The sequence below is a fragment of the Aricia agestis genome, chromosome 13 (assembly GCF_905147365.1).
Source record: "Aricia agestis chromosome 13, ilAriAges1.1, whole genome shotgun sequence".
NCBI classification, from domain to species: Eukaryota; Metazoa; Arthropoda; class Insecta; order Lepidoptera; family Lycaenidae; genus Aricia; species Aricia agestis.
The window spans coordinates 449,944-462,790 of record NC_056418.1 but is presented as its reverse complement, the minus strand read 5'-3'; the positions used below and the strand labels follow the sequence as shown (position 1 = coordinate 462,790).

Genomic DNA, 12,847 nt, shown 5'->3' with positions numbered 1-12,847 from the left:
TTATATCTAATCTAAATTATAATAACAACTGTTTAATTGACATAGACAAAGTATTGAAATATTTAGACACACTCTTATCTCAGTCGGTCACAGAATATTTGTGTCTTTTTCTTACTTTTTGAGTCAGTTGAGAAGGAACGATAATAGCTGTTATTTTGGGTACTGACTGAGAATTAAACCAGAGTATGGTTAATTTTACTGTTTTCTCTCTCATATGGCTCTAAAGACTTGATAAGGACAACAATAAAATGTGTTTTGGTCCTTATCTAGTCTATGGAGTTGTGTGTGAGAGAAAAAAGTTTTCGTTATAACGGTAGAGATCTTCATATCTAAAACTATGTTTATTATTTTCATAAATAAAGCTTTATTTACTTTCAAAGAATTCGGACAAGTGAGAATTTTATTTAACAAAGTTTGCAGTCAGAAATATATGTATTTAACTGGGGTTCTTTATTTAATTGGAAACATAAATTATTCATTTTAATTATAACTAGATGACCCGGTCGGTCAACTTTGCATCCCTCCCAATGCAAACCTTCCCTAGACTTCCACATATATTTCAAGACTAACATTAGCCTTAAATTTTTTATTTATATAATATTATGTAGATTAGTGTTGTGTGTGAAGAGTATCCATTATCCACATGTTATAGGCGGAATATTACAAGGCAATATTAATTAAGGCTCGTTCACATTGTGCGAAAATATTCTTCATAAGGACGTGACCATACTAGTATTCTCACTTGACATAAAGCTGACAAAATCGCTGCACAGTTTAAAAAGCTATGTCCACACGAGACGGAGATCTACCCTAGATAAGGGCCAGTGCTGACTAAATGGCGTGTGACGTCATTTTAGGGCGTGTACACAGTTGATCGCTTGCGACATTTATGTAAACTTGTCTACACTAGACTTATCTGTAGATATTAAGGACTCCTGTGTGCTCCTGGGCGTTTGGGGCTAATATAAGAACGCGCGCGCACGCACACGCACGCAACGCGTCCACACTTTTCGGCGACTAGCTTCACTAAAAGCAAATGCATACGTCTAACGGTACTATGGACGTTATTATAAGGAGTTGTTTACATTTAAGCATCTGAAGACACAAGGGCGTATTCACAATATTCTGCTGTAGCTAAGGCGTTGCACACACCAGACGTTCCTACGGAAGTATCCGCACTGACCAGACAATAAAGACGTATGCCACTATAAAGGCGTATCCACACATCATCATAATACACCCTGTCACTACACAGTCACTTGACAATGAACACGACATCGCTGTCTCTCTCGAGCTGGTCCTCGAGGTGGGCAGCAGAGACGCCGGCGGAGCAGCACAGCTCGTCCAGGCAGACCAGGCCGTTGTAAGTCCGGGTGGTGCTGTGCTCGCTCCGCGTTGAAGAGTTGTCATTGTGCAGAGTTATTGGATACTGGAATGAGACGCGTGATTAGTTGAATGTCGAGGTAGGTCACAAAATTTACAATCGTATTCCTAGTCGTTCCTCGAGATTACCTCCACTTGACTCAATCTCAATGCTTAAAAATTATGTCACTCGTTCAACAAAACGTCATCAAATATTACCATAACCAAGACCATAACCGAGGCGAGGAATGAACTGTAAAAAGACGACGTTTTTGTGACGTGTTAAACAAATTACATACTTTTTGAGGAGAAGTTTAAACTTACCACCAACGCAGTCGTCATTTTTATAGTGCGCAACACACAAGGATAGTGACCACTTGCTTTGACCTAACCGAACTATAGTACAACTGAACCCACGACCTGCGGTTCGATAGCCACCACTCAACACCACTTTTACCCACGTTTACAGTGATTCGGGAGTCGTTATCACGGCCGCCAAATCGGGAGCCGCCCTGTACACCACCAACTACACTCACCTTGTACACCCGCCTGATGAGCCCCTCCAGCACACCGAACAGCACCAGCTTGCGCTCGTTGATGGCGAGCTCCTGCGGTTTGAGGCGGCGGCACAGGTCGCGCACTGTGCCGCCGTACGACATCGCCGCGTACATGCGGAACACGTCCGACACCTTCGGCAGCTGCCGGGCTACGGACAGAGAGAGTGTGAGCAGAGGGAAAGAGAGACTACAAGGTGTAACAAAACTGAGTGATAATACTTTAGGATGTGTATGAGTCCCCTGTATTGGGTTCACTGTGAGAGTAGTTTGTTACACCTTGTATAAGGTTGGGATAACACTAGACGGACATGACCGTCTAGTGTCTACTAATATCTAGTGATAAAGATGAGGTTTATTCATTAAATGGCGCAGAAACAAGACGTATTTCGATTAACTGTGTTGGTTGGAGATAAAGATACGTAGAAGATGAGACTTCTCGATTGGGACGTTTGGACTTTGGTGGATGTTTCCTTGTCTTTAGTTCAGATTTAATTAAAACTTACACCAAACGTGTACGACTGGCATTTTCTATAAAATGTCATCGAAAGTTGAGGGTAGTCGGAAATATTCTAGTAGTTAGGAAGGACTCACGTGATCTGGCGCAGAACTCCTGGCACTGGCGCTGCAGGGCGGCGCACCGCGTCAGCTGGCGCAGCTTCGGCGTCGCGCTGTATATCTGTAAAACATGTGTCAAGTCTTTAAATAAAAGCATATAAACGGCAAAATAGCTGTCACTCAAAATACCACTGAATTTATTTCGTAAATCGACCACAAAATGATGCTTGAATGACAATTTACAAGATGGCAGCGATGATTCTGGCTACGTGCCAGTTGCCTTTATCGTAGTTACGGTCCATTTTCTTTGAAATATCAAAGAAAATATTCTTTATTATAAATTTCTTCAGTATAATATCAAAGGAAATGTTAACAATTGACATCAATCAAAAGAAACCATCCAATGAAAATTAATATTGATGTTTGTGAGTTACTTACCGATGTATATTTTATTTCTTCAAATACGAATACCTCTTTTATTGTTCCTTGTTTTATTTAATGAATCTGTACAAATGCTGGGTACCGAGAAACGCTGATGAATACATAAATTTCGAATTTGGCCAGTACCAGATTATATTTTAAAATATAATGATTGCTTGGTGAATTGTGAAAATACTAGATATTGCCAGCAATCAAGTTATCACGCGGGAACCATACATTTGTCTCTCGCAAAAACCATCCAATCCGGTTACCCAGTTTCATCAAAATCGCTCAAGCTCAAACGTGAACACTTAACAGATAGACACTATTGCATTAATTATAAATTAATATATTTAGTATCAATAATATGGATGGACTGGTAAATTCACTGCACTGGTACGTGTTCGGCGTTGGTCTGCTTCTAACACCACCTTTATTCCAACGACAAAATATAGAGGTAATAACTCCCCACACCAGTCTCGGTGACGATGGCCGGTTTCATCGAAACCTGGCCAGGTACGCAGGAGTTATTTTATAGTGCCCAGGTGCGTGCGCAGTAGGTACACAAGAGCTCTATTCCTTTACTCTCATAACCCAGTGGAACGCACGACCGATTGGCGAGAGATCAGGCGCAGGACCGACTTTTTACATGCCCATCCGGCGCATGGATCATCTCACTTGTCAGAAAATCAGGTGATCAGCCTGCATTATCCTAACCAAACTTGGAAATAACATGTTTCCAACGCGGAAATTGAACCCACGACCTCCGAGTCAAGAGCCACGCTCTAAAACACTGGACCACGGAGGCGTCCGTCGTGTGTTCGGCGATGATCTACCTCTGACACCACCTTTATTCCAATCACACAAGGATCAATACTCACAGCGCAGTACTGGAAGATTGGCACCAAGGTGACCACTCCGTAGTAGACGAGGTTCTGGACGCAGGCACGCACCAGGCTGATCTCCACGTCGGTGAGCGCCGCGATCTTGGCCACGTGGTTGAACCCGTCTATGTGCGGCAACAGCTGAAAACATGGCGGCGTTGGTCCTTCGAGCCGGATTGCTCCGCTCAGTTGTTTTACCTCAGAACCTTTATGCCGTAGGTAGAATAACTGTTAACGGACTGTCTTCTTAAATATAACAAGGAACAGTGATACAACGGTCTAACAGATAGTTGACGTCGATGTGATTTAATAAAAACACTGGCCATAATAATATAATGTCAGAAATATCACAAATATAATCGAGAATCAAAGTCCTCGTCGATCAAGACCAAATCATTAAGACAAACAGCGAGCTTTCAATAGGGCGCGCCTAATTTACTATTCACTATAGTCGGGCCGTCAGCCGTTGGTCGATTGTTGGCCTAAGCCTTAGCAATTTATATTTATAGGCTTCGGCCGATGCAAAAGGTTCAAAAAGTCTTACTGCCTTAAGCCTTATTTATAAACGAGGATAAGACTTATGTTTCTGCCTTGCCTGCCTGCCTTATGTTTCTGCGTGAAATGTCTTCTTCGTTAAAAAGAAGAATATTCGAGAGATTATAATATTCTGGATGGGTTACAAGCTACAATTTAAGTTTAATGTAGATAATTTAAGAAACTTTAACGCGAATGTAAAATTATTGATAAAATAAAAAAATATCAACATTCGTTTTTACTTTTAGCACAGAATATATATTAGTAGTGTAGTACCAACTTTTAGCAACCTAGCGAACCTGGGGCTTCAACCGTTATATTGGGCTAAAGCCGAAGATTTCGGCTTACTATCTTTGCCGAAGGTAGCCGAAGGCTACGGTCCGACACTACTGTTGACATATTTATTTAGGACACTTTGCTTTTGGCGGTGGCAAATCCATTGAACGATTGTTTGCCGATGTACCTACAAATTCAACAGCAACGGGTAGCCTCGATCAGGTGGATCGCTCTGTACATAGAAACTAATTTGGGGTTCGGCTTATGTCAATGTTTAACCTTCGTTCAATCAATCTTAATGTAGCTTACATTAAGATTGATCGAGTATTTTTAAGGATTCACGAGTTTTGATACAAGTTACAAAACCTTTTTATAATTGAAAATTTGAGTATCTAAAAAATATTTGTCTCAACAAAATCCGTCCTCTTGCGTCATCCACCAGGGGGCCTCGCAAAATATATCTTACCCGCATTCAATATAGGTCTTGGCTATAGTTGCAAAACTTCTGAAAAATTCCGAATAATTCCGGAATACTTCTGGGAAAGTTTCTTTAAATTTGAATTATTCAAAATGAATTTAATAAAAAAAATATGAATTTTTATTTATGCTGAAAAATCGTATATTGCATCAATCATCGATCGCCGCCGCGCATAGAGCGTCGCCCGCCGGCCGCTATCACCGCTTCGCGCGCGCCGACTGCCACGGCGAAATATTCGACGGAAACATTCGATTGCGACGGGCGGGCGACGGCGGTGCGGAAGGGAGATGCTCCCCGGAGAAGTTTTCCCTCACCCCGCGGAAAGATTCGTACCCCGCAATCGAATGTTTCCGTCGAATATTTCGCCGGAATAATTCAATGGAAATATACGTGTTTGTTTGTGGTTTGTGGTGGTTGAGTGAATTATTTGTTCAGTGGCACATTACGTACTTAAGTAAAATATAAATTGTTTATCTATACCTACTTCTAGGTTTAATATTATAAATGCGAAAGTGCGTCTGTTTGCCTGTCTGTCTGTTACCTCTTCACGCTCGAACCGCTGAACCGATTTGGCTGAAAATTAACATGGAAATACTTTGAGTTCCGAGAAAGGACATAGGATAGTTTTTATCCCGGAAAAATGTACGGTTCCGGCGCGATAAACGAATTTTGGCGCAACGGAGTTGCGGGCGTCATCTAGTTTTATCATAAATTAGTAATGGCGAATGGGATAGATTAATCTCTACTTACCTACTTATTACTTATATCCTATACCTACAGTGTGTAACAAAAATAAGTGATAATACTTTAGGGTATGTACGTCTCTCAGCGCTGCTACTTTCACAGTGAACTCTCTACAAAGAACACATACACACCCTAAAGTATTATCACTTATTTTTGTTACACCCTGTATATCCTATTGTAAGTAAATCAGAATAAAAACCGTAAAAAATAAACGAACTTATATGATTAGGTATTATTAAAGAAAAGTAACCAGCCGCTGTTTATCGCTAGTAATGATAATAAGCCAAAAAAGCCGTTTCTCGCCGCTTGGCTAATAATGTTAGTAACCGGCATCACATATTCTTATGCCGGCTCTTGATATAGGCGAACGCGTTGGCCAACGCGTCTGCAGACGCGTTGGCCCAATGTGTAGAACGGGCGTTCGCGCGTTGGCCGTAGGTATTTAGACGTTGGCCGACGCATCTGCGAGCTTGCCGCGCGGGTCGGAAATGTCGGCAAAAGATCAAAGGACATTTGTCGCAAGCTTCGCGCTCCATCCACACATAGGCCGCGCGATCAGTTTGCCCGGAGTTATAATTATGATAATTATTATAATATGTAATAATTTTTGTATGTAATAATTTAATAAATAATAAGTAGGTAATAAAATAATTACTTATATTATTTTAATATTATAAAATATTATGTAAAAGTGAGTTTATTTCTTTGTTTGTTACGTTTTCTCGCCTTTTATTTATTTATTTCCAGAATACTCTTTAAAAACTTTTTCTTGTCCACATTTACAAAGTAATTATAAGCTGTGAATAAATAAACAGCTGCAGCTGTTAGCGACTAAACATCCATTTTGAATCCGTCCGCACATTGGCGCGATCCAAAGCATACTGAACGACCTTCCTATGTGTGGATTACTCACAAACGCCGTTGCAAGCGCACTGCCAACGCGTCTGCAGACGCGTTGGCCAACGCGTTCGCCTATATCAAGAGCCGGCATTAGATACACAACTAAAGATAAATAGTTTACAACTTCCAAGCGCAATTTTCCTCGTTATTTTTGACAGTTGAAATATTCCCAAAGTATCGGAATATTTCGGAATACTTCCGAAGTATTCGACGGGAATAATTCGGAATCTTTCCCGCCAGCATCTATAGTCTTGGCCCGCCACTGCTTTTAAATCTTATACCAGAGTAATTATAATATCTATTGTGCTTATCTACGAATAAAAATAAATTGTTTTTATTAGGGATCCGTACCCAAAGGGTAAAAACGGGACCCTATTACTAAGACTTCATTGTCTGTCCGTCTGTCTGTCTGTATGTCTCCAGGCTGTCACTCAAGAACGGTTATAGCTAGAGAGTTGAAATTTTAACAGATTGTGTATATTATGTTGCCGCTATAACAACAAATACTAAAAGTGGGGGCAGCTTAAACCTGATTCGAGAAGATGGTTAGTCTGGTATATTGAAACAGAAAATCATGATAATTTACTTTTATTAATCTGACTGAAAATATATTTTGTTGGACACTTCATTTTGCGCAGAGTAGGTAACACGTTTTTAATTCCCACTTGCCAGGAAAATTGACGTTTATTTTATCTTCTAGGGATGGGGAGAGCAGCTGATATCGATTTAAGTACTTACTTAAATATTGATTTATAGTTCTTTGTAATTTATTTAGACGAAGTGAGAGGCGGATATACGTAAATACTAAAAAGTACAAAAATACACATTAACCTTATAATAAGCAGCTTTTAAGATAAGTAGGTACGTAACTATAAATAAATCATAAAAAATATATTTATTCATTAATAAATAACAAGCATATATAAACGATTATTTATAGAGCTGTTTACATTGCTCTAGAGTCTAGATGTTTATTAATGTATCAAATGTTGTGTGCTGAGTGCAAGTCACGAGCGCGAGCGGTAGTCTTTTTAATAAAAAAAAGTGCAATATATTTTATAATTCATTTTTATACTTGGAAGTTGGAAATCAGCCAAGATCTGTTTAAGTTTTAGGGTTTCGTACCCAAAGGGTAAGAAAGGGACCCCATTACAAAGACTTTGATGTCTGTCTGTCTCCAGGCTGCATCTCAAGAGCCGCTAGGCGCTATTGCTAGACTCCTGAAATTTTCATTGATTGTGTATATCTGTTTCTGTTGCTGCTATAACAACAAATAATAATAAAACCAAATTAAATTTAAAATATTTAACTTAAATAAGGGGGGCCAATAAACTTAATTTTTTTGCTATTTCTTGCTCGATATCAATATATCAATAAGATAGGCACTTGAAATGTTCACAAAATACTCAGTTGTATTTATATTTTATTTTTTAATAATTAATAATAAATAATAACAATTAAGGGGGCTCCCATACAAAAAACACATTTTTTACCTATTTTTGCTTTATAATGGTACGGAACCCTTCGTGAGCGAGCCTAACTCGCATTTGGCCGATAATTTTTTGAACATTCTACATTATATTTGCAAGGGTCTCGACTCTCGACTAGAGAAACACGATATCTTGATATTTTTTCTATAAAAAATATCACAAAGATTCATCTAATTTTCACGAATTTTCAATTCGTTTTCAAAAGCGTACATTCCTTTGAAAAGATAATTAAATATAAAAATTTCACCACCGAGGGACCGTACCTACTGTCAGAATTTTTAAATTTTGTATATTTATCGAGTAATTGAGAAAAACTACTTTGTTTTCTAGCGTTATTCGCCCTCTTAATTACATAATTACAACGTGATTACAACTCACTTATTGATATGTAATAAAATTGATTATATAATGAGTTTATCTTAATAATTACTTAATTGGACAATAATCAATTTTATACACAGTTCATGAAATGTATTTATTATGTGTTTATACTTATTAATTTTATATAAAAAAATATTACATGATAAAATATGGTCATAGAATTTACAACAATGTTGAAAACTATTTGCATCTTTTAAATTACCTATCTACTTATTTCACGGAACTATAAGAGCGGGGCTAAAATGGTCACATTTAGCAATTAATCTCAATCAATACAGCAAATTAATTTCTTTCAACTAGACATGAATTGCAAGCAGACTTGCATTTTGCGATTAAAAAAAAATTATCATAATATTATTATGATTCATAATATTATAATTCTCCAAAGCGACCATTTCAGCCCCGCTGTACTTCAGGTTGAAAAGTTAGGTGTGTGTACCGTCACGTACTGTCACGTACTGTCACGTACTGTGTAGTCCATAGCCTAAACCGCAACAAAGCAAAAGATTGAAAAACCCCTCCAGTTTTTCTGCCAAGAAGTTTAACGAACATACTTTCGCCTTCATAAAATGAGTGTAATGTGATTATGTTGCAGACGAATTCCTATTAACGTATTCGCGTCATATTATCATATATCGCTTGTATTATAACATGCCTCCACGTGTACGGCATACAGTTGCCAATATGCATATTAAATATTACGTATAGACTTAGGGCTGCCATCCGTCCGGATTTCCCGGGATTTGTCCTAGTTTGAAGGGCGTCCGGGGTGCGTCCGGCCGGGCGCACCCCGAACGCCTTTCCAACTAGGCAATTTTGAAAAGTGCCAACAACAAACAAACTTGTTGAGAGAAATGTAACGTTTAAGTTTTAAGTCAGGCAGCAATAAACGAAAGATAAAAATTCGCTAAGCATACACACGGTTTCTTGCACGGACTTGAGTTAGTCAGATTTTTGAAAAATCTTGTTGGAAAAGCAAAAATTTGCAAGACATTGTCGTAAATACTGTTTAAGAGGTGTCCGGGGAAATAACCACATTTCGGCCAAATGTCCGGTAATTTTGTCGTGCCTGACCAGCGAAGGCAATTGGCAGCCCTACGTATTACACAAACGTAGTACACAAAACACGAGTCAAATGTTTGTAAACACTCATACCACGCTCCTGCACTCCACACTAAATAAACTTGCACTTTGTTATCATATTACTCATTTAAATCTTTTTGTTTTTTTTTCGTGGTATTTTGTGTTACTAAATCCATGGAAACTAATAAGTACCTATTCTAATTATACGAAAGGTTGTCTAACCGCTATGTGTTAGCTTTTCATCACACTTCGATTGCTGAACTTATTTAGATAAAATTTTGCATGAAGATACTGGGCCTCGGAAATGGACGTACGTTTAGGCTAGCTTTGATCACGAAAAAAATCGGTGGTTGTGCACTTAATTTTGTTATAATTTAATATATTATATTTCCTTAATTTCCTTAATAATTAAATAATAAGTTCTCAAATTACACTCTGGATTTGTGTTGTGTTTGATTTCCACTGTTGGGATGTAGCTCAGTTTGGGAGTTTCTGTTCATCAACCGTTGGATGAACCTTTAACATAATATGGCAATTCACCACTGTTGGAAGAAGACGAAGAAGACATATATTTGACACTTGACAGATGACAAGTGTTTGCTGACGCCCTTTTTGCCGCGGACCGGGCTTGACGGCATTCGAGAAAATTTTTGTTCTGATAATTTTTCCTTGAAAAGGCTTAATCCAGCTGGAATTTCAAGTTTCTTTCCCTTTTGGTTTTTTTCAATATAATCGCTGTGAACTTTTTGTGTGGTCGGCCGACCAAAGTGCATCAAAATTCAAGAGTACTTCATCTACGCTCCGGAGCGGACCACGTGCTTGAGAAGGCAAGCATCCTGCCCCTACAAAATCCAACGGGCTTGCTGCTACTGCAATTGCCTGAGGAGCACCCCCTGCTGACTATGGAACGGGTGAGTCGGGCATGATACGGATTCCGGAGTGTTTTTTTTTGAGAACTTTGTATTATCCCGCAGGCAATTTAGCATTTACACGCTATTGCCTTTCCAATCGGTCATGGTGTACATTAAAGGAATGGGCGTTTAGAAGACTTCCCAGCATAATGAAATACCATGGCCGGCCTTCTGAATCCAAACGTACGTACGTTTTTGGGTATAGACCTGCCAAACCTTCAAGAAGAGAGCGTATTCCCTCTTAAAAGGCCGGCAACACACCTGCAGCTCTTCTAATTTTGCGAGTATCCATGGACGACGGTAGTTGCTTACCATCAGGTGACCCGTTTGCTCCCTTATTTTATAAAAAAATCAAGTTGAATGGACGTACTTTTCACATCCTAAAACTCGGAACAGATTTTCTCAGCAGTGAGAAATTACGTTGATGTCGATGCTAAAACATACTTTGGGCGTTTCGCTATCATACGAACACGAGTCACGACAATCGTGGTATTGTGCTGTCAATCTGCCAGTACACCTTTGATATTACATTCCCACTTTTTTCCGGGACTCTTATTTCGCTTCAAAGCACATGTGAATTTGGCGGGAAACAAATTACCATGATTACATAATGACAGCATATTACGTTGATTATGTTTGCTCAGCGCAAAATGAGGCCATTAACATAATACGAGTATTATATCGATCATTAATCATTTATTGAGTTTCTGTCCCACTGTCTTTGGTAATAATTATTGATGTTAAACATATTTTAGTATAACCACAGAATTTACTAAATAATATATTGTATAACTCTAGATAACGTGCAGTGATAAATGTGTTTGACATTAATTATAATGATATCAATTTATTTACATTATTATCTAACGCGCGATTAGAATAATTCATCATACAATAAATAGAATTTTAATACATTAGCATTTTAATACGTTCCTCACTTTTAATATTTTAGATACTCTATTTTTATATATCTAGATACTCTATCTAGATACACTATCTATATACTACTAAATCTATATTTAATATTATAAAGCGGAAAAGTTTGTTAGTTTGTTTGTTTGAACGCGCTAATCTCAGGAGCTACTGGTCCGATTTGAAAGAATCTTTCAGTGTTAGATAGCCTATTTATCGAAGAAGGCTATAGGCTATATTTGATCACGCTAAGACTCATAGTAGCGAACAAATAGAGGAAAATGTGGTAAAACAGAGGAAATTATTTGAAAGGGCTTATGTCACGAACTACTGGAGCAATTTTTCCGTTATTTGGCACAGATAAGAAGTAGACCACGTGAAGGGTCATAGGCCAATTTTTATAGACTAATTTGTCTGTGAAATATCTAATTGACGCGGGCGAAGCCTAACGGAACGTCTAGTATGCTTTATAATATTGTCCGTAAAAAGTAAGTTTTCTTTTTATCAAGTTTTATATAAGTACTCATAACTCAGAAATAATTTAACGTGGTGTGAAGCGCCATAAATAAAATTACTCAGTCGCTTAATTAGGTATTTCAAACAGAATAATAATTAGAAAAACTGTTCTGTTCGGTCGGTTTGTAGCAAAAGAACACTACTTACTAATATTATAAATTCGAAAGCGTGTCTGTCTGTCTGTTTGTCTGTTACCCGTCACGCCTAAACCGCTAAACGGATTTTGCTGAAATTTGGCATGGAGGTACTTCGAGTACCGCGAAAGGACATACCTCTTATCCTGGTAAAATGTACCCACGCGATAAGATGTAAGCACGCAAATTCTGCCGCAACAGAGTTGCGGGCATCATCTAGTATCTAGTAGTATTATTATCAGAACCCCTAGATACCGCTTAGTATTAACTTATAGATAATAGACAAACTGACTAGTAGCAATAACCGCTAATTATCAGTTATCTGATAATACGTTATATCACCGGGAGATCATGTCACCCCGCACCCGGCCTTGCTCTACACCGTACACGTGTTCACGATGCATGATACGACCACTGCAGCAGTCTGCAGACGACAGGGTTGACAACGATACAGTAAATAATATTACTCGATCATTCTAAAATAAGCAGAAAATCAACAGAAAAATAACTCTGTGTGTGTCACCTCAAATTACCTGTTATTATAAAAATAGTTATATTCTTTGCTACATTAATTACTTATTGAGATGTTGAAATTAATGTGTACATAATATTGTTTCATTAAAGATATTAAACTAAAATATTTAATAAATTTGCAATAAATTCGTTTGAAGTATTGTTTTTCTATTGGACAAAATAAAACTGCAACCAAT

General features: G+C 38.2%; 1 protein-coding gene across 1 annotated transcript in view; it reads right to left on the bottom strand.

The window, feature by feature from the left end:
- Nucleotides 1-627: 627 nt before the first annotated feature.
- The window catches only part of LOC121732884 (GATOR complex protein NPRL2-like), a 38,522-nt gene continuing 26,302 nt past the window's right edge, over nucleotides 628-12,847 (bottom strand). Inside the window, exons 5-8 of the mRNA XM_042122902.1 lie at nucleotides 3,776-3,919; nucleotides 2,511-2,595; nucleotides 1,899-2,068; nucleotides 628-1,429 (exon numbers count right to left, since the gene is read on the bottom strand). Coding sequence (XP_041978836.1) covers nucleotides 1,256-1,429; nucleotides 1,899-2,068; nucleotides 2,511-2,595; nucleotides 3,776-3,919 — 573 coding nt within the window. The 3' untranslated portion in view covers nucleotides 628-1,255. The remainder of the gene's footprint in view (nucleotides 1,430-1,898; nucleotides 2,069-2,510; nucleotides 2,596-3,775; nucleotides 3,920-12,847) is intronic.